General features: G+C 55.5%; 3 protein-coding genes and 1 long non-coding RNA gene across 9 annotated transcripts in view; 3 read left to right on the top strand and 1 right to left on the bottom strand.

The window, feature by feature from the left end:
* Plekhm2 (pleckstrin homology and RUN domain containing M2) overlaps nt 1-13335 on the top strand; it is a 43379-nt gene extending 30044 nt beyond the window's left edge. For 2 of the 3 annotated variants that reach the window (XM_059255328.1, XM_059255329.1), the window contains exons 7-20: nt 259-318; nt 3626-3854; nt 6730-7581; nt 7697-7766; nt 7897-7987; nt 8262-8326; nt 8656-8744; nt 9322-9454; nt 9694-9884; nt 10206-10271; nt 10938-11097; nt 11348-11527; nt 11606-11722; nt 12381-13335. In XM_059255328.1, coding sequence (XP_059111311.1) covers nt 259-318; nt 3626-3854; nt 6730-7581; nt 7697-7766; nt 7897-7987; nt 8262-8326; nt 8656-8744; nt 9322-9454; nt 9694-9884; nt 10206-10271; nt 10938-11097; nt 11348-11527; nt 11606-11722; nt 12381-12518 — 2441 coding nt within the window. In that variant the 3' untranslated portion in view covers nt 12519-13335. The remainder of the gene's footprint in view (nt 1-258; nt 319-3625; nt 3855-6729; nt 7582-7696; nt 7767-7896; nt 7988-8261; nt 8327-8655; nt 8745-9321; nt 9455-9693; nt 9885-10205; nt 10272-10937; nt 11098-11347; nt 11528-11605; nt 11723-12380) is intronic. The other variant, XM_059255330.1, reaches the window with a different exon arrangement.
* A 2251-nt stretch (nt 13336-15586) lies between these two features.
* On the top strand, nt 15587-20907 carry Slc25a34 (solute carrier family 25 member 34). The gene is made up of 5 exons (XM_059255326.1): nt 15587-16136; nt 17383-17448; nt 17536-17688; nt 18396-18530; nt 19027-20907. The coding sequence occupies exons 1-5, from the start codon at nt 15705-15707 to the stop codon at nt 19207-19209; spliced, it is 969 nt and encodes a 322-aa protein (XP_059111309.1). The 5' UTR covers nt 15587-15704; the 3' UTR covers nt 19210-20907.
* On the bottom strand, nt 19847-25409 carry LOC131904263 (uncharacterized). 4 transcript variants are annotated; one of them, XR_009377714.1, is made up of 6 exons: nt 25029-25409; nt 23006-24744; nt 22211-22446; nt 21898-22059; nt 21266-21354; nt 19847-20644 (listed from the first exon to the last, which is right to left on the bottom strand). It is a non-coding gene; the product is annotated as an uncharacterized LOC131904263 (long non-coding RNA). The 4 variants fall into 4 exon arrangements; XR_009377713.1 differs by having other exon boundaries at nt 22225-22446; XR_009377715.1 differs by having other exon boundaries at nt 22239-22446.
* On the top strand, nt 21559-25471 carry Tmem82 (transmembrane protein 82). Its single transcript, XM_059255327.1, has 6 exons — nt 21559-21717; nt 21919-21991; nt 22158-22332; nt 23028-23445; nt 24567-24757; nt 25006-25471. The coding sequence occupies exons 1-6, from the start codon at nt 21630-21632 to the stop codon at nt 25129-25131; spliced, it is 1071 nt and encodes a 356-aa protein (XP_059111310.1). The 5' UTR covers nt 21559-21629; the 3' UTR covers nt 25132-25471.
* Nucleotides 25472-25793: the final 322 nt, after the last annotated feature.

Genomic DNA, 25793 nt, shown 5'->3' with positions numbered 1-25793 from the left:
AACTCTAGCCAGAAGGACAGGACCTCATTACCCCGAGGGCCACAGGGGGAGGGGCAAGGAGACTCAGATTCTTGTGCGCCAGGACAGGCTCTGGGTTGGGAAGGAGTGGCCCTCAGGACAGCCGAGGTGACCGTCGGCTGCTAGAGAACGTGTACAACGTTCTTCTCCCTCTCTCTTCTCCCCGTGTCTCCCACCCGTTGCCCCGACCCCCTCCCACCGCCCGTTTCTAATCTTGAGTTTTGTCCCTCGTTTTTATAGATTATGATTTTGGAGATGTGTTTCCAGCAGTGCCGTCTGTACCCAGCACAGACTGGGAAGGTGGGACAGAGTCCTCTGTGACCCTCTTTTCCTGGTTTGCAACGTTTCCCTGCCCAGCTTGCTGCATGTGTTTCAGAATCAACTTCTTATTACTTATAACAATGCCCGTGGGCATGACGATGCCACAGCTGGTGTTGGAGTAGGTGGAATTCTGCAGGAGGGGAACTTGGCCCTTAGCCCAGGAGCCCTTCTCTCAGGGAGCATTTCTGCCTTTCCCCGGGGGTCTCAGGAGTCACTGAGTGACCCCTGCCCAGACACCAAGCCACCCTGTGATTCCAGTCCTAGTCGTTACACTAATGGTGTATGTGAGAGACTTGGTTCAGTGGAGTGGAAACCTGATCTAGAAAAGTGATACTTTGAGATACAGGGATTGTAACCTCCTATTTATCACAAGAGCATCCAGGAGAAAGATGGAGGCTTGATCCTTTCAGGCTGTCCCTAATGGGTTGAGATCTAAGTGAGGAAACCGCCCAGGCATAGCTAAAACTCCCTACAGGGAGGAGTCAGCAAGATGGTTTGGCAAGTGTAGGTACTTGTCACCACCAAGCATGACCACTTGAATTCTTTCCCTGGAAGCCACATGTGGGAGGAGAGAACTAACATCCCCAAGATGGCCTCTGACCCCTATGTACACACACAGCATCCTCTGACCCCTGTGTACACACAGCACCCTCTGACCCCTGTTTACACACAGCATCCTCTGACCCCTGTGTACACACAGCATCCTCTGACCCCTGTGTACACACAGCAGCCTCTGACCCCTGTGTACACACAGCATCCTCTGATCCCTATGTACACACACAGCATCCTCTGACCCCTATGTACACACAGCATCCTCTGACCCCTGTGTACACACAGCAGCCTCTGACCCCTGTGTACACACAGCATCCTCTGACCCCTGTGTACACACAGCACCCTCTGACCCCTATGTACACACAATCATCCTCTGACCCCTATGTACACACAGCATCCTCTGACCCCCATGTACACACAAGCATCCTCTGACCCCCATGTACACACAAGTATGCCCTGCCCCATAAGTAAGTCAATGTGAAAGCTTCCAACAAGGAGATTCTCTTTGGAGTTTTAAAGCAGTTTAGCTTCTTATGCTGTTCTGCACATCAGCATTGTGGGGGCATTTTTTTCTGCCTGTGACCCCACAGCTAGGCTTGGACAAATTCACACAGCAACTCCCAGGTGGCAGTACTGATTCCAAGTAGGCTCTCTGTTTGATGCAGTAAATGTTTGCTCCTTAAATCTGAGGCTGTCTCAGACTCCCTTCCCAAAGAGCTCCTGCCCCGGGCACCCCTTTCTTGCCTGAGGTGGGGTTCCCCCCGAGGATGACCTCTCAGCAGTGGACTAGAGCTGGTGTTTCCCATGTGATGTGAGTGTGAACTAGCTTAGCTGTGAGAGACACGGGCTCCAGCACTGAGAGGTAAATTGTGTTGCTCAGCCAAGAAGGTGGCTTTGAGTGCAGGTAATGTGAGACCCGGAATTCCACCTTAACATCTTCTCTCCTCTCAGCCTCCTCTGAAGCATAATGTCGGCGTTGGTTTTTCCCTCTGGTTCTAACCACTAACCCTTTCCTGACACACTTTTTAGTCACTTGACAGGCAGACCATAACCTCTGACCTTCCTCCGCAGCCCTGTAGATCTTGCCCAGGAGCTAATAGCCCAGCTTGTGCAGGCTGGGCCAGGCTCAGGCAGGGTTATATATTCATTGCAGAGGTGACTCTGGAAGTTCCTCAGCACTGAAGAATTCCCTGGCCCACTGAGGCCGCTCACCTAGCTAAGACACCACTGTCTCCTTGAGCTTGGAGGAAAGGACTTAGAGGCAACTCCAAATTTGGGGCCCTGAGCAGGGCTGGGTAGGGTGATCCATGGTCTTAAGCTTCTTTATAAAATTGCTAGGCATCCAGGCTTAACACCTACCATGTCCTGAGGTCTGTTCACTCACCTCTCATGACCCCTCCACAAGCAGCTGCAGGTGCTCAGGGGAAGAGAGAGGTTGCAACCTCTGTCCCTGTGGGAGCCCTCTGTGGGGTCTGAAAGCATAATTTCCTTCTGAGAGCTAGGCTCCAGTCAGGAAAATGGAAGAGCATACCTAGCATGTTCCTGACAGAGACATAATAACTTTTAACCCTTCCTGAGGCAGGAGGACTGCGGATTGCCCCAGGCCAGACAGAGCTACATAGTGAGACCCCCATCTCAAAAAGATAAAAATGAGAAAAGACAGCCACTTAAAACAAGAGAAACCAAGTACTGTGTCAGCCAGCAGACCCTTCCGGTGTGCTTAGGGAAGCGTGTTCTTCCTCCCACTTCTGCAGAGGTTAATGGCCAGCAAGATGTGCACATGCCAACTACTAGAGTATGAGTGGCCATTAGCCCTCACCCAGGCAGTCCCAGGTCCCAGCTCTCTGCCTGGGTAGCTCCCATCTGCCGCCAGATAAATGGCCCCCTGTACTCACCACACTGGTGCTCCCCGTCCGCCTATTCCAGTGATTTAGACGACAGGGATTTGGAGGAGCCCAGTTGGATCCGCTCCTCACTGAAAGGCAGCAGCGTCCTCCAGCTCACCCTAAGAGGGGTGCCTGGCTCTGTAGAGCCCCAGGAGTGCTGTTGGATTTGGGGGAGAAAAGTCAATACCCTCTGAAGAGTTTGCGAAGTATCTTGGGGGGCAGCCCCTTACACCCCTTGCTCTCTGCCTCTCATCTTCTTGTCCCTGATCTGTCACTGTTCTCTGTTGTACTGGGTCCTGTGTCCCCCTTCCCAGTGCTCCCCAGCCCACGCTTTCATTTCCCTTGTCTCTCTCTTCTGCTCTTCTTGCTTCCTATGTTCCCTGTTGTCTGTGGGGGAGGGGCCTTGCAGAGGACTTTGGGTATCACTTTGCACAGGAGTGATGTTGAGGGGCTTCTGGGCACCCCCAATCCTTACATCAGAGGGCTCTGAGGTTATCCTAGGAGGTATGCAACCTGTCTCCTCTTGGGGTCCCAGCCACCCTGGGAAGCCTCAGTCACCCTGCCCAGGGCTTAGGCTGGAAGCTGTTTCACATTGTGGACCCTTAACTGAACTTGGCTAAGTGTGAGTACTAAGGGCTCCCAGTGACAGAGAAGAGGGTGTCCCCATCATTTGGCTCCAAAAGCATTAATTGCATGTCCTGTGGGTTGGGGCCTCTGCTCTTGAACTAGGGCCACCGTGGTCAGGCTTCCCTGGGAGGAACTAGCCCACCTCCCCTGAGATAAGGCATCCTCTGGGGCCCAGTTGGTGGCTGACAGGCTGTCTGTGTCCTGTCTCCTTGTCCTTGCAGATGGAGACCTCACAGATACCATCAGCGGCCCCCGCTCCACTGCCTCGGACCTAACCAGTAGCAAGGCATCGACCAAGAGCCCCACCCAGCGCCATAACCCCTTCAATGAGGAGCAGCCTGATGCTGTGTCATCTTCTGACACCACCCCTGTGCACACCACCTCTCAGGAGAAGGAAGAGGCCCAAGCCCCAGACCAGCCAGATGCCTGTACAGAGCTGGAAGTCATCAGGTCAGCAGGGAAGGAAGGGCCTGGGAGAAGGTGGATGAGTCAGCCCCTTGTGCCCAGTGTCCACCTCTGGGCTCAGCGTGTAGTCCAGGGAAGACGGGGACTGTCCCAAGGGCAGGGGACATCACTGAGACTTAAGAAGCAGCCCCTTCACACCTTGTACAGTTCTTTGGGCCACAGGGATCAGAAGATCTGTCCCAGGGAGGCTGCTGTCACCAAGGGCAGAGACAGGTGACAAACAGCAGAAGAGCAGACTTTGTTTTTGTCTGAGACAGGGTTTCTCTGTGCAGCCCTGGCCATTCTGGAACTTACTATGTAGACCAGGCTGGCCTCAAACTCAGATCCTCTGGCCTCTGCCTCCTGAGTGCTTGAAATAAAGGTGTGTGCCACTACACCTGGCCAGGCCTCTTTTGTTTAAGACAGGGTCTCTCTATGAAGCCCTGGCTGTCCTGGAACTCCCTTTGTAGACCAGGCTGGCCTTGACTCACAGAGATCCTCCAGCCTCTGCCTCCTGGGTGCATTAAAGCATGCATTAAAGACATTCGCCACCTCACCAGGCCACATCAGGTCTTTATTTTGGAGGCTGAGGTGAGGGTACCACACCCACAGTTCCTGAGAGGAGGACCCTTTCCATGTTTACACGAGTCCACCTTGTGTGTGTTCACATGTCAGAGTGGAGAAACCTCTCGGGCTGTTTTTGTAAGGGCCACGGTCCCATGACCTTAGCACCTCTCAGAAACACCCCTTTGGTACCATTACCGTGGGTTAGGGTTCCCATGCATGAATTGAGAGGGACACAAGCATCCATCTTGGAGTAAGTTCCAGGCCCTGGAGGGACTGACCTGGACAGCAGCCATAGCTGGCTTCTGAGCATTTTGTCTAGCCCATCCAGGGCCAGGAACCACCTTTAGGTCAGACCTCTTCCCAGCAGTATTTGCTTTGTGAGAAGGGTCCTCAGTATATGTGCATGAAGCCCAGGTTAGACTCAAACTTGCCATCCCCCTGCCCTAGCCTTGCGGTGCCAGGGAGTCAGCATACATTCTGAGATCTCTCTAGTTTGGGTTCTAGCTGAGCCCACTTCATGGGTCATGTTTTTGACACATGGACAGAGGTGTGCTGGGGAAAGGGGGACTCATTGACACATGGACAGAGGTGTGCTGGGGGAGGGGGGGACTCATTGACACATGGACAGAGGTGTGCTGGGGGAGGGGGGGACTCATTGACACATGGACAGAGGTGTGCTGGGAGAGGGGGGGACTCGTGGCTAGAGCCATCTCAGCTCCCTGACCTCCCTTGGGCCCTGCTCTGAGAACTCTCCACACCAGATGAGGAAAGAAGCCCCATATCCCATCGTATCTGTTGGCCTGAGACAGGAGCATTACCCTCTAGGGTCTGGGCTTGGGAGACACACACACATTCTCTCTCTCTCACACACACACACCTGCTCACACAGACTTTTTCATGTTGGTTAAAGTTCACAGGAGCTTTAGAGACTTAGCCCTGAAATGTCTTAGCCGGGCCCATCCCAGCCATCTTAGAACCGAAGAGTAGGGCCAAGACGACAAACGCAGAAACTCTGAGGCATTTGGGGGCATATCATTTATTCCCAATGATACCTAATAGAAAAAATCTGTTGTTGATTTCCTAAGAGGAGCACTGAGTAGAGAGTCGTTGGTCCAACTAACCGTGGCCCAAGTTTGTTTCCTGACAATCGTAACTAGCTCAGTTAGATTTGTTTTGCTTTTGATTTTTTTTGTTGTTGTTTGGTTTGGTTTTGGTTTTTGTTTTGTTTTCTGAGACAAGGTCTCACTATGTAGCCCTGGTTAGCCTGGAACTCAATATGTAGTCTAGGCTTGACTCAAATGACCTCCTGCCTCTGCCTGCCGAGTGCTGGGATTAAAAGTTTGTGCTACCAGGCCTGGTTTAGCTCAGATTTTTTTTTTTTTAATGTTTATTTATAATGTATAATGTATAATGTCTGCACGTGTCCCTGCAGGCCAGAAGAGGGCACCAGATCTCATTACAGATGGTTGTGAGTCACCATGTGGTTGCTGGGAATTGAACTCAGGACCCCTGGAAGAACTGCTGAGCCATCTCTCCAGCCCCTAGCTCAGATTTTTTTGTTTTTTGTTTTTGTTTGTTTGTTTTTGTTTTTTTTTTTTGTTTTTTTTGTTTTTTTGGTTTTTTTTTTTTTTTTTTGGTTTTTTTTTTTTTTTTTTTGGTTTTTTTTTGAGACAGGGTTTCTCTGTGTAGCTTTGCGCCTTTCCTGGAACTTTCTTTGGAGACCAGGCTGGCCTCGAACTCACAGAGATCCGCCTGGCTCTGCCTCCCGAGTGCTGGGATTAAAGGCGTGCGCCACCACCGCCCGGCTTTGTTTTGTTTTTTGAGACAGGGTTTCTCTGTGTAGTTTTGGTGCCTGTCCTGAATCTCACTCTGTAGACCAGGCTGGCCTCAAACTCACAGAGATCCTTACCTGGCTCTGCCTCCCGAGTGCTGGGATTAAAGGCGTGCGCCACCACCGCCCAGCTCAGATTATTTTTTTCCTCTTTTTTTTTTTGAGATGGGTCTAGCTGTGGAGCCTAGGCTGCCCTTGTACTTACAATCCTCCTGCCTCCGCATCGCAAGTGCTGGGACCGCAAGTTTGCACCACAGGCCTGGCTGCTCCCTCAGTCCCATCAGCTAGAGTTTGTAGGCCTGCTCGGGAGCCATGCATGCCTCTCTTGGCTGTCCCTTCCACCCATCTCTGCCAGCAGCAGGACACCTTAGGTCTCTCACCTTGTACTGCCCAGGACACATACCCTCTGGACTGCCTCTCTGACCCAGCCTGTGCCCAGCGGGTACTAAAGCATTAACTCCCTCCCTGTCACTGCCATCGCAGGGTCACCAAGAAGAAGAAAATTGGTAAGAAGAAAAAGACCAAATTGGACGAGGAGGCAAGCGCGCCGCACCCCACCTCTAGCCACCAGAAATGTCCTAGGCAGGGGGATGGTGACGGACTTGTGGGCACGCCCAGCCTGGGGCAGGACTTGCCAGATACTACACTTACCTCCCCGCAGGAGCAAGGGGAAGGGTCCAGTAGTGCAGCTGAGAGCAGTGAACCCTCAGAGCTCAGCCAGATGGGCTTGCTGATCCCCGAGATGAAGGACACCTCCATGGAGTGCCTGGGACAGCCCCTGAGCAAGGTCATTGACAAGCTCCATGGACAGCTGGACCCCAGCACATGGTCCTCCCACACTGATCCCCCAGATCAGTCCTTTCGGACCGGCTCTCCCGGGGAGGCCCCGGAGAAACCACCATTTTGCGACTTTAGTGAGGGGCTTCCAGCCCCAATGGACTTCTACCGCTTTACGGTCGAGAGTCCAAGTACTGTTGCACCAGGTGGCGGCCACCATGACCCTGCAGGGCCTAGCCAACCGCTGCATGTTCCTGGTCGCCCTGAGACTGCTCTCCAAGAAGAGGGAGGAAGAGGAGAAGGGCAGGCATCTCAGCCCCTAGAGGACATGCAAGGGGAGCCTCAGGAGCCGGAGCCTCAGGAGCAGGACACCCAGGTGCCACCGGTCAGCGAGGAGCCTGTGCCTGAACCTGTGTCCCAGCCTGAACTTGGAACCCAGGAAGCCCTTTGCAAGCTCAAGCGAGACCAGCCCAGTCCGTGTCTGAGCAGCGCTGAGGACTCCGGGGTAGACGAGGGCCAGGGGAGCCCTTCGGAGATGACACACCCCTCAGAGTTCAGGTGAGGGCTGTCTACACCTGCTGCAGGATCTGCCAGTCCAGCAGGGATGGGAGGTGGAAAGGCAGGTCACCTCCTGCCTGACCCCTGCTCCTCCCTACCCTTGTCCCTGTCACAGAGTAGACAACAATCACTTACTCCTGCTGATGATCCATGTCTTTAGAGAAAACGAAGAGCAGTTGTTCAAAGTAAGTCCCCGAACTGGGGAACGATCAAGCAGTACAGCGGAGGCGGGCCGGGACAGCCACACTGTTGAGTGTGCGTGCAGGTCCGGCAGAGCGGGAGCTCAAGCTGACGCCCGTTTGCTTCGGCTCCTAGATGATCCGGATGAGCACCGGGCACATGGAGGGTAACCTGCAGCTCCTGTATGTGCTGCTCACGGACTGCTACGTCTACCTGCTTCGGAAAGGTGCCTGCCGCCCCAGGCCAGAGTGGGTGGGCTTGAGCTCCCCTCCCCCAGCCCTCCCCCACTCCCACTAAAGCACGCACTAATGACAAGGTGTCCCACGGGAGGTGTTGCTAGCTGGGCTGAGCACCCTGTCTGTCTGTCTGCTACACTGTCACTTCACGTTGCAGGGTAAGGAGGGGGTCTTCTCCGTAAGGGGGCTGGGTCTTAGAAAATGAGGCTGCGGGAGGGGAAAAAGGCCAGCCAGGGTAATAGGTCTTGTGGTCTCCTCTCTCAGGGGCCACAGAGAAGCCATACCTGGTGGAAGAGGCCGTTTCTTACAATGAACTTGACTATGTGTCGGTGAGTGCAGGCTCTGTGGTTGGTGTACCCTCCTAGGTACGAGGCTTCTCAGGCCACCCATGCTTAGAGCTGCAGAGCAAGGTCCATCCTGGGTATGGGCACTGCCATCCACAGAGGCCTCTGTGCACATGCTGGAGACAGGAGTCAAGTGCAGAGACGCCTCTTCCTGCACCAGGTCTCTGACCAGCTTCCCTCACTCCTGCCAGACCCCAGATCTTGATCAGACCCCAAATGTGTGGTTCCTCCCTTCTGGATCCCAGTCAACCCTCAATCTGGCCATGATGCCCCTTGTGCTGGGCAGTGGCCAAGCCCTGTGTGGTTTCTGGCAGGTTGGCCTCGACCAACAGACTGTCAGGCTGGTGTGCACCAACCGCAGGAAGCAGCTTCTGCTGGATACGGCTGACGTGGCCCTGGCTGAGTGAGTGTCAGCCCCCACCCCTCAGTAGGACAGGAGAATCAGCGACTTCCATGGGCATGGCCCTGGCTGGGGGGAGAAGCAGACACCCATCTCTTCCCCTAAGAGCCTGTGGTCTGCTCAGAGAGGCAGGGAAGTGGACAGTCACTGACCAACTGACTCACGTCAGCCCAGGTGACCTCAGCCCCTCAGGACTCGTGGAGAGGAAAGGAGCTGGTGTGAGGTCCAATGAGCGGGTGAGACCCAAGAGCCAGACTGTTGTCCTGGGTATGCCCCAGGACTATAGACATGAGAATTACACGTGACGAGGTCATATCTGTACTGATTGGAATAGTCAAGTCCTACTGGCCAACACTTTGAGAATCCAAGGCCCTTTGGACACTAGGAATGGTCAGGCCTTTTCTGGGCACCGTCCAGTGATGCAGGGCTCTGACCTCATCATCGCCCACTGCTGCCCTGATCGCAGCATCCTCAGCCCTAGTTTCTGTTAGCCCGCTGGGCCCAGAGCGCTCAGGACAGAGCCCTGTCCACGGAGGGCCTATCCCCAGGCCTCTGACTGCAAACCGCAACCCCTGCCCAGGCTCTTCTTGGCGTCTCTGAGGTCAGCCATGATCAAAGGCTGCCGGGAACCACCCTACCCGAGCATCCTGACTGATGCCACCATGGAGAAGTTGGCACTGGCTAAATTTGTCGCCCAGGAATCCAAATGTGAGGTCAGTGGCTGGGGTGGCGCACCAACAGTGGCGTGCCTTGGATTAAGGCTAAACGGTACAAATGGCGCCCCTCATGTTCCTCAGTCACCTCGTGGGAAGGACTTTCCTCCTCTGGACCCTGTCCTCTTGCCCACTTGTCTGTGGCCTGAGGTTACCTTGTCACGGCTCCTGGGGCTGGGTCGTGGGTGAGCCGAGGCTCCGCCGAGGCCTTAACTGCTCGTCTGTTGTCTGAACCCCAGCCATCCACTGTGACTGTGCATTTCTATGGGCTTGTGCACTGGGAGGACCCCATGGACGAGGCCCTGGGCCCTGTCCCCTGCCACTGCTCCCCCCCTGAAGGCACCATCACCAAAGAAGGCATGCTGCACTACAAGGCTGGCACCTCCTATCTAGGCAAGGAACACTGGAAGACCTGCTTCGTGGTGCTCAGGTGGGAGCCCAGAGGTGTGGGCCCAGGGGGTGTGTCAGGTCCCTAGCAGGAGAGGCCCAAGGGCAGATGCCTCCCTTCCCCACAGAGCTGGGTGGTCGGTCAGTTCTCAGGGCACAGGATTCCCAGGTGCCTGAGCCAGCCCTGGTGACAGAGCTTCAACCGTGCCCAGGAAGCGGCAGTGTTCTCCCCAGCCCCTCTCAGGTTCCTTTCTTGCCCCCTCCATAGAAAGCAGGTCCCTGGTTCCCAGGCAGTTTATGAGGGACCCCCCCCCCCCGGGGTCTTCTTAGCCAGGCCTCACCTCACTGTATTGTGACCCTGTAGCAACGGGATCCTCTACCAGTATCCGGACCGCACTGACGTCATCCCCCTGCTGTCGGTGAACATGGGGTAAGTGTCCCAGGAAGAGGGTACTAGGCAGGTAGGTGTCATGGCTAGGTGTCCTGCTTGGAGGTCAGCTCTAGCTGAGTCTGAGGCCAGGAACTGCTGACCGTCTGTCCCTCACCGCACCTTATCCAGCAACCCCCGGCCAGCATCTTGGAGTTTGCAAGCTGTAAGGAGCCATGGAGGCAGGGTGAATGAGGAGGCACCCTCTGGCAAAAGAAGGGAGCCCCTTCCCAGCAAGTCCCCACCCAGTGAGAGGCAGACTGCAGAGGAAGTGGGTCAGTGGGCACTGGTTCTGAGCAGGAGCAGTGAGTGGCTTTGTGACCTCTCACCTACCTATGTTTGGGTGCCCCCGGGGATCTTGGCCATTCTGGAGATACAGATTGTCGTGCAACCTTCTAATCCCATGTGGAGAGTAGAGGCAGGAGGCTCAGGAGTTCCGGGCCATCCTCTGCTACATAACAAGTTCCGGGCCAGCCTGGGCTACATGAGACCCTGTCTCAAAAGAAATAAAACAACAAAAAAACTGTTACACAGAAATGAGAGGTTGCCAAGCGTCTGTAAATGTACCTAGAGCCCGAGCGCGAGGCCCAGTGTCCGCACACCTCAGCCAACCCCAGGCGCTCCCACTCCAGCCACTCACTCCCGTTTCACCCTCCTCCTCTGGCCCAGGGGGGAGCAGTGCGGTGGCTGCCGGAGATCCAACACCACAGATCGGCCCCACGCCTTCCAGGTCATTCTGGCTGACCGGCCCTGCCTGGAGCTAAGTGCTGACAGCGAGGCTGAGATGGCTGACTGGATGCAGCATCTCTGCCAGGCCGTGTCCAAAGGAGTAAGTGCCCCCGCTTCCGCCATCTGCCCAGCCTGGCCCGTCCGGATCTCCAGGGTCCAACCCCCAAACACACCAGTCACAGAGAAGCCTGGGAGGGCCAAGATGGTAGACCCTAGGGGACAGCCCAGGAATGAACGCACATTCAGGGCACTTTGTACTTGGACCGTTCCCCCTCCCCTCCCTACACTGCTAAGGTAGACAGTCTAATGGGAGAAACAGCTTGCCTCTCCCACTTTCTGCCCATATCCAGGTCATACCCCAGGGGGTGGCTCCCAGCCCCTGTATCCCTTGCTGCCTGGTAATCACCGAGGACCGCCTCTTCACATGCCACGAGGATTGCCAAACCAGCTTCTTTCGCTCTCTGGGCACGGCCAGGCTGGCTGACATCAGTGCCATCTCCACAGAGCTGGGCAAGGAGTACTGTGTCCTGGTGAGCTGGGTGGGAATGAGGGCGCAGACCCTGCCCGAGGAAATCTGTGCATACTTACCAGGGACCTGCTGTCCCTAGGAATTCTCCCAGGACAGCCCACAGCTGCTTCAACCCTGGGTCATCTATCTGAGTTGCACTTCCGAACTGGACCGGTTTCTGACTGCCCTGAGCTCTGGCTGGAAAGCCATCTACCAGGTACCTAGCCGTTCTTGGGGCCTGGCCTCACCCACAGGGTGCTAGGGGCAGCAATTTGCAAACAACCCTGAGACAGACCCAGAGACTTAGAACCAGAGGGACAAGTCCCAGGGTCGGCTAGTCTGTCAAAGGCTACAAATGCCACCAGGAGCTGGGGGGCTCGTGCTAGGCCTGGCAAGACACAAGCAAGACAGGACCTCCTCTTTCCCAGAGCCCCGAGAGGTAGTAGCTTTTGGTTTTTGTTTTGTTGTTGTTGGGTTTTTTTGGTTTTTGGTTTGTTTGTTTGTTTTTGAGACAAGGTCTTATTATACAACTCTGGCTAGCCTGGAATTCACAGGGAACCCCTGCCTCTGGCTCCTGGGATGAAAGGCATGCTCTGCCACCATACCTGGGGAGAGGGACTATTCTGCGCATGCGCTCCCTACCTGCTGTGGTTCTGGGAGAGCTCTAAACTGAGCCTGAGGTGGAGAACAGTCAAAGACAGATACATGCCCAGTGAATTCCAGCTAGACCTGAGAGTTTGGGGTCTGTATGAGGAGCAGAAGGGAAACTCACAACATGGACGATGCTCCCAACGGGGTGTGCAGGGCCCCGAGCTCTTCCATGGCTCCTGGGAAAGCCCCCAGCAGCTTTTATGCTCCCTGCTTGTCTGCCACAGGTAGACCTCCCTCACAAGGCGATCCACGAAGCTTCCATCAAGCAGAAATTCGAAGACGCCCTGAGCCTGATCCACAGCGCCTGGCAGCGGAGTGACAGTCTCTGCCGAGGCAGAGCCTCCCGGGACCCCTGGTGCTGAGGCGTGGCTGGGCAGCACTGCAGGCAGGCTAGAAGGAGGCAGGCTGACCAGCATGAACACCGTGGTGTGCCACCATGCTGTTTCGGAGCCACGTGTCCACGGGCCTCTACGGCCCACTCCTAGTGTGGCTCGAGACAGGGATCAGAGTGGGTGCCTAGCGCTCTGGGCATCCTGCCCAACTGGGAGTGACTAGAGGTCACTGGGGCAGAAGGTCTGAGCCCTGTGGGCTCTGTAGACATCTTAGTCCTCACCACCTGCTCAGGGTGGCCATGAGAATAAAAGCATCCGTTTAAGGGGGAGCAAAGAGACCAGGAGGGCGAGCATACCATCTTCCTTTCCTGGGCCAGGGACCTGGGCAGATGGTCAGGGCCCCCTGGGGGTCGTGAGTGCCCGGCCACCCTTGTTCGTTTTTGAACACTGTCCTCACCGCACAGGGAAACGGGAACATTAGGTGTCTGTGCATGCCTCCTTCTCACGCATCCGCCCATGCCCAGCGGCCTGTCTCACACAGCCTGGGCCCAGACAGCAGCCCTCTATGGCTGCCAGGAGGCCCTGCATGTCCACAGCCCTGCCTCTCCTCTCCCTCAGATGCAGCAGAGTTTGTAGGAGCCAAGGTTCAGGTGACTCCTCTTGCCAGGAGCAAAGGAAAGGGGCTGAGAGAGCAGAGCCCATGGGCCTGGTGGCTACTTTGACACCTGACTGAGCCCTGCTTGGCTGGAGCTGGCCCTTCCTGAGGTCTTTGCTAGATCCCTCTGGAGACGGGGCAGATGGATTGGGCTTTGTTTTTTTAAAAATAAAATTGACGTTATATTGCTGAGACTTGTCACTGGCCCTCTCTAAGCGTGAGATGGGGGCGGGGAGGGCTCTTCTTCTGTGACATCTTCATTGTCCACTGTGCCCAACACACCCCGCACAGAACGAGAACCATGTCTGCCCCGGCTGCTTCCAGTCTGCTCCACTGCCTGGAGGACGAAGGCCCAGGAGAAATCCCTGGGCCTTCCTGTTTCCTGCATGGCCACCAAGAGTGGGAGCCTGGTGGTCCAGTTGTTAAGGAAAATGGTGGCCAGTTGTTAAGGAAAATGGCTAGAACCATAAAGGTTACTCGTCCCGGTGGCCCTTAGCTTTCCATTCCATCCCACCCAGACTCTGCAGTTTGGGGTGAGCGAGGCTAGAAGTTGGGGGCTGAGGAGGGGTGTGGACCACCCTTTACTGTGTGAAGCGCTGTTCAAAGCAGGCTCTTCACACATCCATCTCCCAAAGGCCCTTCTGGAGTCAGACTGAGTGGCCCCTTCTCCCCATCACCAGCAGCACCGTTCTCCACGGTCCGGTTCCCCAAAATCAATAGCAGTGTGAAAATAGGAAAGGGAAAGTTCTGGAAACAAACAATTGTAAACATGTGCATTGGTTTGAGTAGTGTGCAATCGGACCGGCAGATGTGACTCATCCCATAGTCCAGAGTGTCAGTATCGTGTACGCCATTAGTCACTTGGTTTTTATAGCAACTGTGGTGGAGCAGGATTTGTATTCAAGTTACCCTTTTTTATTTAGTAATGGCCCCCAAAGTTGTCCTCTGACTTCTATACACATCTGTGTCCTATGTGTATCCCCGTATACACACACATACACATGCACACGTACAGGATAGCCTAAGCTGTCCAATACACACACACACACACACACACACACACACACACACACACACATATGCATTGACATTAATGGGGTTAGCTGGGCATGGTGTCATACACCTTTAACATCAGCACTCAAGAGGCAGAGGCAGGTGGATCTCTGTGAGTCCCTGGCCAGCCTGGTCTACATAGTTCCAGGGGTTGGAGAAATTGTTCATTGGTTAGAGCTCTTCCAGAGGATCTGGATTCGATTCCCAGCACCCACCCACATGATAGCTCACAACCATGTGTAACTCCAGTCAGAGGGTACAACACTCTCTCTGGCTTCCATGGACACCAGGCACACACAGACATACATGCAGGCCAAACACCCATATACATAAAAATATAATAATAATAAATGACAGTAGGCATGGACATGCATGCTTGTACTGTCAGCATGCAGGGGGCAGAGGCAGCTGGAGATTGGCGTGAGTTTGAAGGTGGCCTGGGCTGCACACTGAGTCCCAGCCAGTCTGGAAATGAGACAGCGCCTCACATGAAACAAAATCACCTCATTAATAGAGCTCTGGGGTCCTCCTTCACACTCCCATTGTTGAAAAGGAACTAGAAAAGCCGGGCAGTGGTGGCGCACATCTTTAATCCCAGCGCTTGGAAGGCAGAGGCAGATTAAGTTCTAGGACAGCCAGGGCTACATGGAGAAATCCTGGCTCAAAAAGGGGGGGGGGGGGACTAAAAAGCTGGGCATGGTGGTCCACACCTTTAATTCCAGCACTAGGAGGCAGAGGCAAAGGCAGGTGAATGTCTGTGATTTTTGAGCCCACTCTGGTCTACATAACTAGTGTCAAGCCAGCAAAGGTTACATAGAGAGATCTTGTCTCAAAAAAAACAAAAATTAAGTGAAATTTAGAGAGAGAGAAGGAAAGAAAGAAGGAAGGAAGGAGAAAGAAAAAGAGAGAAAGAAAAAGAAAGAAAGAAAGAAAGAAAAAAAGAAAGGGAGGAAAGAAAGAAAGAAAGAAAGAGAAAGAAACAGAGAAAAGAGAAAGAAAATGGAACTATAATCTGAGGGAACCAGATTGGAAGACTGAGGCCAGGAAAGAGGAGGAAGTCACTCAGGCTGTGGCAGATGTAGAAATGGGACAGTTGCTAGTCAGCCCAGGTAGCCTGTGCCTAGGGCCAAGTCACTACATGCCCAGAGCTTTAGCTGGTGCCAGACCGGGACTAGAGACGGAACAGGAAATCTAGAGGACAAGGAGGAGCGCCCTCCCCTAGTTAGGCTCTTTCTTCCTGCCCCACTCTCCTTCTAGTCCCAAGTGACCTTTCCTCCAGATCCCAGGGGCCAGGCCTGCCTGGCCAGCAGCAGCTGGGATTGGCCCGAGCTGGAGGAGGTGTGTCCAGACTTCCACAGCCCCAGTCTGCTAACAGCAGGTGGAGTTCCAAGACAGACCAGGGGCCTCCAGTCCCTGACAAGATCTGTCCTCTAGACATGGCACTGGGCCCCCATGGTCCCCAGCCCCGTGGCCACGCACGGGTGCAGACAGCCTAGACCCGGCCACCTATGGCCTGTGCTGTGGCCCAGATCCAGACACAGATGGCTCCTGCCGTGGATGCAGGGGATGTGGTGTCTCCGGCGGTGGACCTGGTGCTGGGTGCCTCAGCCTGCTGCCTGGCTTGTGTATTCACCAATCCCCTGGAGGTGGTGAAGACCCGTCTACAGCTACAGGGTGAACTGCAGGCCCCAGGCACCTACCCACGGCCCTACCGGGGCTTTGTGTCTTCTGTCGCAGCCATCGCCCGGGCAGATGGGCTGTGGGGCCTGCAGAAGGGGCTGGCCGCTGGCCTTCTCTACCAGGGCCTCATGAATGGTGTCCGTTTCTACTGCTACAGCCTGGCATGCCAGGTTGGCCTCACCCAGCAACCGGGTGGTACTGTGGTCGCAGGTGCTGTGGCTGGGGCATTGGGAGCCTTTGTGGGAAGTCCTGCTTACCTGGTGAGTGTCTTCTTCCTTTACCACTCCAACGTGACCAACGTGACCAGTAGACTCTGTGGCCCTGGGTTGGGGGAGGCGGGTTGGGAGGGGACTGTTCCCTGGGAATATCTGGTTCAGATCTGGAATCTGCCCTTGCTCTGACCCTTGCTCTTTTGGCGTCCATGCCCACTGGTCTTAGCCAGGAGAGGGAGCAGGTTATGAAGTAGGTAGACTATTGTTGTCATTTGCCTGTGGTTACTCCTGGATAGCCAGGTATATGGTGGGGGTAAAAGCCGCAGCTGATTATGAGCTGCTGTGTCCTGGTCTGGCCACTGAAGTGCTCTGTCCTTGTGAGTGGCAGGACAGAGGTCCAAAGATCTACTTAAGAAACTTGAAGCCGTTGGTGATGGCACATGCCTTTAATCCCAGCACTCAGGAGGCAGAGACAGGTGGACCTCTGTGAGTTCAAAGCCAGCCTGCTCTAGAGAGTGAGTTCCAGGACAGCCAGGGCTACACAGAGAAACCTTCCCTGTCTTGAAAAACCAAAACCAAACCAAACCAAACCAACCAAACAAACAAAAACCCTTGACCTACCAAGATACAAAGGCAGGCTCAGGATGTGGCTCACTTGGTACTGTTTGCCTAATCCTGGGTTTGTTCCCAAGCACCTCAGCTAGGTGTGGCACCACCTGACAACCCATAAATTCCTGTTCCCAAGCACCTTAGCTAGGTGTGGCACCACCTAACTACCCATAATCCCAGCATTTGGGAGGGGGAGACAGGAAAATCAGACTTAAGGTTATGGTGACATAACTAATTTGAGGCCAGCCTGGACTACATGAGACACAGTCTCAAATTTAAAAATAAAAAAGTGGCCAGGAGATGGTGGATGGTGGCGCACGCCTTTATTCCCAGCACTCAGAGTCAGAGGCAGGTGGATCTCTGTAAGTTCAAGGCCAGCCTGGTCTACAGAGTGAGTTCCAGGACAGCCAGGGCTACACAGTAAAACCCTGTCTCAAAAAAAGGACCGGGAGCGGGGAGAACAAGGGAATCTGTGCCTGTATGTAGAACTTAATTGTATTGCAAAATAAAAATTAAAAAAAAAAAAAAGGACCAAAAATAAATAATAAATGAACTCAAGCCAACCGAGACTGCCCCCAAGCTTCAGATGTGGAGTCAGGGATACCGTGCAGGAGAGGGGCTCAGACATGCCCAGCTCATTTCCCAGTCTCTAGCCTAAAGCCCCCCATCTGCCCTGTACCCCCAGGTCAAGACCCAGCTGCAGGCCCAGACAGTGGCTGTTATGGCCGTGGGGTACCAGCACCAGCATCAGGTAAAACATCTTCCCCAGAACCCTGGGGGCTCCCGGCTGTGCAGGGACTGGGGCTGTCTAGTGACCCATACCCTCTCTTCCCTGCAGAGTGTCCTGGGTGCCTTGGAGACCATCTGGCGCCAGCAGGGCCTACTAGGGCTGTGGCGGGGTGTGGGTGGGGCTGTGCTCCGAGTCACAGTGGGCTCAGCTGCCCAGCTGGCCACCTTCGCCTCCTCGAAGGCTTGGGTACAGGAGCGACAGGTAAGGGCCTGGGAACTCCTGCACAGACAGGGAGTGGGAGGGCCCCTGCCTCTTTCACACAGGGGTGGGGACAGATGGGGTCCAAAACAAAGCCTGAAGTCTCGCTGAACGTGGTGAGACACACTTACTTACATTCCTAACACTTGGGATGCTGAGGCAGGGGGATCAAGAAGCTTAAGGTGGTCCTCAGCTACCTAGGGTTCCAAGTCAGCCTAGGCTACCTACATGAGACCCTGTCAAAAGAGAAGAAAGGAAGATGGGGGGCGAGGAAGAAGAGAAGGAAGGAGGGTCGAAAGGAAGAGAGGAAGGAGAGGGGAGCTGCAATGAAGGATGGTGTTTCTCACCTGTATAGCAAGACATTTGAGAGAGAGAGAGAGAGAGAGAGAGAGAGAGAGAGAGAGAGAGAGAGAGAGAGAGAGAGGGAGGGAGGGAGGGAGGATGGGGAAGGGAAGAAGAAAATAGTTGTTGGCTCTGTCACTGTAGCTGTGACCCAGCCCTTCTGTCCAACAGGCGTTGGACATCAGTGAACCCTGAAACCATGGGGGAACACAGGCTTGGTATTGGGGCTGGGAATGGCTGGAGAGGTCTGATTTGCTCTCCTGCTCCAGCCCTTCCCTTCCAGCCCTCCTGGGCTTGGGGCAGGGAGAGCACACTAGGAGTGGGTAGAGGGCAGTGGGCAGGGCCAACAGCCTGAGCCATCCCCACAGTGGCTTTCGGAGGACAGCTGGCTGGTAACCCTGGCTGGAGGCATGATCAGCAGTATAGCTGTGGCTGCCATCATGACTCCCTTCGACGTGGTCAGCACTCGGCTATACAACCAACCGGTGGACAGAGCCGGCAGGGTGAGCAGGGGGCAGGGGAATGTAGGGTGTGGGGAGATGGGAGACACACACACACACACACACACACACACACACACACACACACACCAGGGGACACGTGCCATATTCACAGCCCATTAACACGCACGTCCTACACCCTTCAACTGGATTTTATTCTGTTTCCTGGTGAGGAAATCGGCTCAGAGAGATCAAGTGACCAGAGATCGAGGCTGCCCAGATGATCAATGGGAGAGGCAGGTTTGGAATCATGGCCTTCCTGTGGTGACCCCAACAGGAAGTGTCAGGACAAAGATGTCCCAGTGCCGCTATCCAAGCCGCACCCCTGCAGGAGGCTATCTGCCTGAAGGAAGAGGCTCCTTGTTAATATCACAGTCTATAACCCTCCCGGGCCAGGTGGGACTAGGTGCTCCTTCTAACCGGACTCTAGATACACCTGCTTCTGTCATCTGGGACCTCTCACCTCTCAAGGTGATCCTCACCCCATGTTTATCCCCAGGGCCAGCTGTACGGGGGCCTCACCGACTGCCTGGTGAAGATCTGTCAGCACGAGGGACCCCTGGCACTCTACAAGGGCCTAGGCCTTGCCTACCTGCGCTTGGGCCCCCACACCATCCTTAGCATGTTCTTCTGGGATGAGCTACGGAAGCTGGCCGCAAGGGCCCAACACCAGGGCACCTAGCCTTGTCCCTCACCCCGCCGCCGCCAAGCCTGGCATTGGTGGAAGTGATGGCCTGCTTCAGTAGGACTGCCTGCCCAGAGCCAGCTTGAGTCAGGCCCTGCCACAGGTCAGGGGAGTGACCCGGGGACCAGTCCCAGGACTAGTTCACCCCAAGTCACTGCCCCTCACCCCCTTCCTCTCCCTGGGTTACCGTGCCCTAGCGCATTGTCACAGTAGCGCCTGCGTACAAGGGTCCCGTGAGCAAATCCACTCAGTGGTATCGGTGTCTCAGTCCTCTGCCCACTGTGTGACCACACAAGCCTTGCTCAGAACAGGGAAACTGAGGGAGACATCACTCTGGCGGGGGTCACATGGCTTTCTGGTGACAGAACCAGGAGTACAGTTTGACTCTGCCTACCCCGTCCTATGCTCTCAGCAAGGGAACTGTCAGGACTGTTGGGCAGCGGATCCCTCAGAGGCCACTGCACGTGAGGAGACTTATGGTTGGGCCACGAGGGAAGCCTTGGTGTCCCCAGACTCTGGCTAGCTAAGGCCAGTTATGGATCAAAGTTCTAAAACCTTGAGAACTTGAACACCAAAAACCTATTTTCTTACTTTCGGAAGCCCAGAAGCCCAAGAAGGTATTGGCAGTGTTAGTGTCTCTCTCTCTCTCCTTTTATTTCTGTTATTTGTGGTACTGTGGTGGAACCAGGGTCTGGACATGTTAGTCACATGATCTGGGACCTACACCCTCAGCCCAGGGCTGACTTCTCCAGAGACTTCTCTCCTTGAGAGGCTTCTTCCCAGCGCTTACCATCTTCTCCGTGTGTTGGAACCACATCAGCTTTTACCAGACTGGGGACAGGTCAGTCAGCAGAACGCCTGCCCGGGACTCATGAGGCCCCGGGTTCCATCCCCACCACCGAATAAACTGGGCACAACGGCACAGGCCTGTAATCTCAGCACTTCGGAGGTGGAGCCAGGAGGCTCAGGAGTTCATTTTCAGCTACATAGTGAGTTTGAGGCCAGCCTGGACTCCATGAGAGGCAGAGGGGTGAGGGGGGAGAGAGGAGCAGAGCAGAGAAGGGGGGGAGAAAGATGGATAGAGAAAGGGATAGGCAGAGGGAGGGGAGGGGAAGGGAGAGGGAGAAGAGACGGGAATTCAGTTCTATTGGATAGGGTCGGCACAGGGACCGCATGTTAAATTAGAGATGGCTGCCACTGTCTCCACAGACACCTCCTGAGGGACTTGGGTTAGGGCCTCAGCGTGGGTCTGGGAGCATCCCTGAGTTCAGGCTTTATTGAGGGCTTCCCATTTGTGAACATCCAGAGGGGCTCAGGAGATGGGAGCCCAGGTAAGAGGGCGCCTGCCCACGCAAGTCACCGGGCAGTGCCAGAGCAGGGCCAACGACAGCCTCTGGGCCTTTGCTCCAGACTGCAGCCACCCTCCGGGAGACTGTTGAGAACCGAGGTGTGCTTGTAAGGCACCCAGTAACCAACCACCTTCCCCAAACACACCCCAAGTGCAAAAAACTGCTCTGGATGAACACTCCAATAAAGTTTTCTATTTTGTGTATCTTTCATGACTCCCCTCTACTTCCCTGACCCTGACCCCCAAACCCTCTGCTCTCAAGCCTTTTCTAGGAAGAACCCAGAAACCAGCGGCCAACTGCCCAGGTGGGGCTTGCCACCTAGTGGACCCAAGAGGAACAGTATGAACCGGAGGCAGGTTGCATTCAGCCTGAATCTTTTTTTTTTTTTTTTTTTTTTTTTTTTTTGAGACAGGGTTTCTCTGTGTAGTTTTTGGTGCCTGTCCTGGATCTTGCTCTGTAGACCAGGCTGGCCTTGAACTCACGGAGATCCGCCTGGCTCTGCCTCCCGAGTGCTGGGATTAAAGGCGTGAGCCACCGCTGCCCGGCTCAGCCTGAATCTTAAGGGGATTCCAAACCCCCTTTCTCTGCGGCCTATAGAAGCTAGACTACTAGATAGATCTCAGAAGGGGCAACAGCCTGAAGAGACCTAGTGCTGTGGGGAAGACCCTGTGCTTTGGGAACTTGAGTGGAGAGGGCCGACTCACTCTTCAGGTTGAGTGCGGGCCACACCTGAGTCTGGGAAGGCCAGGTGAGCAGACAGACGGACTTTAGGGAGGCATGGTGAGCTTGAAGTCTAGAGGGGGCAGACGGCACTAGAATTAACTGCTTTGCCCTTGAGGTCTAAATGAGAAGCCACCAGCAGCAGCGGGCTAACAGAGCCGCTCCCCCCACCCCCCTCCCTGCAGCCTGGACGTCTAAGGCCTCTGGCCCTCCTGCCCCGCCCCCAGGCCTTTGACCCCTTCCTAGTCCCTCCCCTGTCCTCTAGAGACACCTTTGACCGGTGATGTCATTGAGTCTGTCCCAGCGCAGACCCAGCCCGAGGCTGGGGCTGGATTCCTGGAGGCTGCCATGTTCTCCCTCCCTTCCCTCTCCTCCTGGCTCCCCAGCCTCCCGTCCTTTGACTGGGGTTCCAGTCTCTTCGACAGCCTCCTGCAAGGTGAGCGCCTCCTGGATGCGCATTGGGCCCCGCCCCTCCCTCCGGTGGGCGGAGTGCAGGGTGGGCCCCACCACCCACGTGTGTGGAGCAGCGAGGAGGGGGTTGGAGGGGAGCCTCCGCACCTGGCTACCCCTGCGCTAACCCTGTCACCTCCCCTACGATCCTAACCCTAACCCTCACCCTCCCCTTTGTCCGGCTCAGGCCTGATCGCCGCCCTTGGAGTCTCGGTTCTCAACAGTCTCCTGAAAGTTTACTTCTTCGTGGCCTGTGTCAAGTGAGTGCCCACATCGGTGCCACCCAGCCCTGCCCGGGCAGTTGGTCACTGCGCGGAATCTGGTCTCTCTTGGAGAAAGCCGAGAGAGGGGCTGGGACCCTGGCATCTTCCCAGGATCGGACCCTGCGATCCCGCCTCCCAGCCCGCACCCATTCTGCCCCCACAGTGACCCCCAGCGGCAGACCCATAAGCAGCGGCTGCGAGCACAGTGGGCCTCACTGGAGACAGTGCACCTGGCTGGTCTGACCCTGTTCCTGACGGTGGTAGGGGCCCGAGTAGCCGCCCTGGTGGTACTGGAGTTCTCCCTCCGGGCTGTGTCCACAGTGTTGTCCCTGGGCAAGGTGAGACTGCGGGGTGGGGCCAGTCTGGGCCGCTTTCATCCTCTGGATTGGGAAGTAGGGCTTCGTGGGGTCCGCGCTTCCTTCAGATGGAGACCAGAGATTGTAGTTTGTTACCTGGAATTTTGATTGCCAAAGTCACACCTCCACGGCAGCACAGACGGATCTCTAACCCCCTCCATGTAAATGTCAGTTCTGTGGGCTGGGATTGTGGTTCAGTTGGTAGAGTGCTTGCCTAGCACGCACTAAGCCCTGGATTCGATCCCTGCACTGTGTAAACCCAGGCATGGTGGCTCATTCCTGTAATCCCAGCACTAAGAGGCGGAGGCAGGAGGATGAGAAGTTCAGGGTGATCCTTGACTAACTGCTGTGTTTTAGGCCAATTTGGAACACATGAGATCTTGTCTCAAAAAAAAAAAAAAAGTCCTGTATTGCCCTTGCTAGGTACCTTGAGGGGTTTGACACACTTTGTCCTGAGAGCTGTAATGATTAAGGGTCTTCTTAGATCTCCACAAGTGGGGAAACCGAGGCTCAAGGGAGCACATGGTTTGTCTGTGACCAACAGTCGTCAGGGAGTGAGGTGTGAAATCAGGAAGGCCCTGAACCATCACCCTCCAGCCATGGATGGGCAAGAGAAACCACCCCTCAGATGCCAGTCACCCACAGTGCAGCTTACCCTGGACTCCCTTTCCCTGCAGGGCTCGGGGGAGAAGGAGCGACTCCAGCTCTTCCTGGTCTGTCAGTTCTCACTGGGCTGTGGGCTGACCTGTGGCCTGAGCTTCCTACAGGAAGGCGCCCCACATCGCACCCTGAACCTGCTGCTGAGCCTGGGGCTGGCTGCGCTGTTTGGCGTGGGTGCCCGGCGCTTCCGCCAACACGTCTGCAGCCTCTATGAGCTACACAGCAGTCAGCGTTACTGTGGGGTCTGCCTGGGCCTGCTGGCTGGCCAGCATGGCCTGCCCAGGCTTCTGGGCCGTGCTCTGGCGGTGGCCTTTGCTGTGAGTGACCTGGCAGCGGTGGCCCTCATCAACCAGGACTTCCTGAGCACATCAGAGGCCATGCGCTTCTGGACGCCACTCACCATCTGCTACACGCTGCTGGTCATCTACATGCAGGGTGAGAGCCCCGGGGCTGGGGTCCCTTCTGTTGGCCACACACACTCCCCTTGTTGTCCCAGCCACCCAGTCCAGGGACAGGATTTGTATTCTACTGTGGGCTGTTCAAAGCAGCGATGTGACATAGGAGCCCTAAAGAGCTGGTACCTGGGCTGGGCTGGTGGCAAGGTGAAAGGGATTGTGGGAAGGAGAAATACCTGCCGAAGCAGAGAGTGAGTGAGGGCATGGCCATGCAGAAGCACTGAGTAGTTCAGGGTTGTTACTCCAAGGGCAACAGGGATTAGGGCAAGGCTGGCCAACTTCAGAAAGGCCTGGTCCAGAGCCCCGGCCAGCCAGGCTGGGGGGCAGGGTCCTAAGCAGGAGAGCGTGGAAAAGAGTGAGGGATCAGATCTGGCCTCTGGGAAGAGCCTCCCGGCTGCAGACTGGGAATTGGTTGGCCATGGCAGAGCAAGGAAAGGTGGTAGGAACCACAAGTGTGAAAACCCTGAGGTGGGAATAAGCTAGGGCAAGCTTATGCAAAATGGGAAGCCAGAATGTCTGGCTCTGTAAGAAAGGGGAGCATGGGTCAGAGATGGGGTGAGGATGGGGAAGTGGGCTTGGGCCCAGTCAAGCCTGACCTCATCAGACAAGGCTTTGATTGAATTCTACTCTAAAAGCCATAGGAAGTCCTGGGAGCCTTCTGAGCAGAGGAATGATGTCATCTTATTGACACGTTTAGGTCACTTTAGCTGGTCAGTAGAGCTTGCTCAAGAACAGAAATCAAGAGCCCCATGAATTAGCTTCAGCAAGAGGGGAAGGTGGCTGGGACCTGGGTGGGGCGAGAGAGAGCAGGGCATGTGGTAGGCAGAAGGGGACTGGGCTGCGGATGATCAGGCCCACCGGCGTGAAGGGAAGAGTCTTAGGTTCTTGCCACCGACTGGCAAGGGCTCTGTCCTCAACCAGGGGGAGACTGAAGGGTGGGCAGTAAGTCTCGTGGGTGCCCCGGGAGGGAAGCCGGGAAGCAGAGAGGCGGTCCGGGAAGGTGATACTGTCCCTGGGGAAGGCAGTTGAGAAGTGGAACAGGCTGGCCCCAGCTGACCTCCGGAGGGCGTCGGCTGAGGCAGTGACAGACACTTCCCGCAGAGGAGCAGAGGCAACATCGCTTCAGCCTGCAGGGCCAGGTCCAGACGGTGCTGGTGCGCATGGGCGGCCTCTTCATTTTGTTGATGACTGTGGGCCGGTGGCTGGACCTCCTTGGTGTCCTTGTTTCGGTTTTGGGTGAGCTCTGGTGCCTTGCAGGTGTTCGCACCCTAATCGACCTCTGCCAGATACAGGTAGGCACCTCCATGTACCCCCAGCTTCCCACCCTGCTCCCAGGGCTCCCAGCACCTCCAGAGGCCCAAGTTTGACAAGGGTTGTGTTGACTGGGGAGAGTATTAGACCCAGGTGTCTCTTAGGTCACTCCCAATAGTGCCAGGGATCGTTCCAGCTGGCACCCCGGGGCCCCAGAGGGGGAATAAGGTCCTGATGATAATGGACCTGAGACTAACTGGGGGATGTGTCCCCTCTGACCCTCCCCCAGGGCTTTCCATCCCAGAGGCCTACAGTAACAGCAGCAGTAACACCAGGAAGGGTATCAACAGTGTCAGATCCATGCGAGCCCCGGCCTTCCACACCTGCCCTGTCCAGAAGCGAGGCCCCCTCCTGACCTGCCCTATGGAGGACTCAAAGTCAGTCTCAGGCCTACACAGGCTGACCAGCAAGGCCTTGACCACAAGATGTGGCCTGGAGACTGGGTGGCAGAGCTGGTCCCCACCTAGACCAGCTCTGGGCAGGCCATGGGGGCCCCTGGAGAAAGGGGACAGCTAGAGCTGGGGACCTGGGAAGGTGGGGACGTGAAGGCCCCTGAGTAAATCCCTCTGTCTTGAAGATGGGCCATGGATACAGCTTCATCAGACCCGCCTTTCCTGGCCAGGCAGGAGGACAGACAACGACTGTGACCTCAGAATGGCCCCCTGCCCCTTGCCACCCCTCCCCCACCTTGCTCTTTCCACAAACAATAAAGTTGACTTTTCTCAACCTGTGTTGAGGATTATAGAGACACAGAAAGAAAAAGAGGCTTCCTGAGGCCCAGAGCTCTTTTGGCAGGATTTGGGGATATGAGCCTCAAGCCTGCCCCTGCCCCAGCCTCCTAGGGGTCAAAGGACACAGGTGCAAGTTCCCAGGTTCTTGGTCCCAGGACAAAGAATTGCACCAGGTTATTAAGATGGTTGGGAGCTGGAGATTGCTCAGGGTTAAAGCGTGTAATGCTCTTACTGAGGATCTGAGTGTAATCCCTAGATCCCATCTCAGGCAGCTCACGACTGCCTG

The sequence above is a fragment of the Peromyscus eremicus genome, chromosome 2, assembly GCF_949786415.1.
Source record: "Peromyscus eremicus chromosome 2, PerEre_H2_v1, whole genome shotgun sequence".
NCBI lineage: Eukaryota > Metazoa > Chordata > Mammalia > Rodentia > Cricetidae > Peromyscus > Peromyscus eremicus.
The sequence above is the reverse complement of the archived record's forward strand: the minus strand, read 5'-3'. Positions and strand labels throughout refer to the sequence as shown.

Bases quoted from the DNA above. Each gene is read 5' to 3' on its own strand.
- Tmem82 (XM_059255327.1), top strand. From the start codon at position 21,630: ATGTTCTCCCTCCCTTCCCTCTCCTCCTGGCTCCCCAGCCTCCCGTCC. The intron at 21,718-21,918 runs GTGAGCGCCTCC...TGTCCGGCTCAG, and splicing joins CTTCGACAGCCTCCTGCAAG to GCCTGATCGCCGCCCTTGGA. The intron at 21,992-22,157 runs GTGAGTGCCCAC...CTGCCCCCACAG, and splicing joins TTCTTCGTGGCCTGTGTCAA to TGACCCCCAGCGGCAGACCC.
- Slc25a34 (XM_059255326.1), top strand. From the start codon at position 15,705: ATGGCCTGTGCTGTGGCCCAGATCCAGACACAGATGGCTCCTGCCGTG. The intron at 17,449-17,535 runs GTAAAACATCTT...TCTTCCCTGCAG, and splicing joins GGTACCAGCACCAGCATCAG to AGTGTCCTGGGTGCCTTGGA. The intron at 17,689-18,395 runs GTAAGGGCCTGG...CCATCCCCACAG, and splicing joins CTTGGGTACAGGAGCGACAG to TGGCTTTCGGAGGACAGCTG.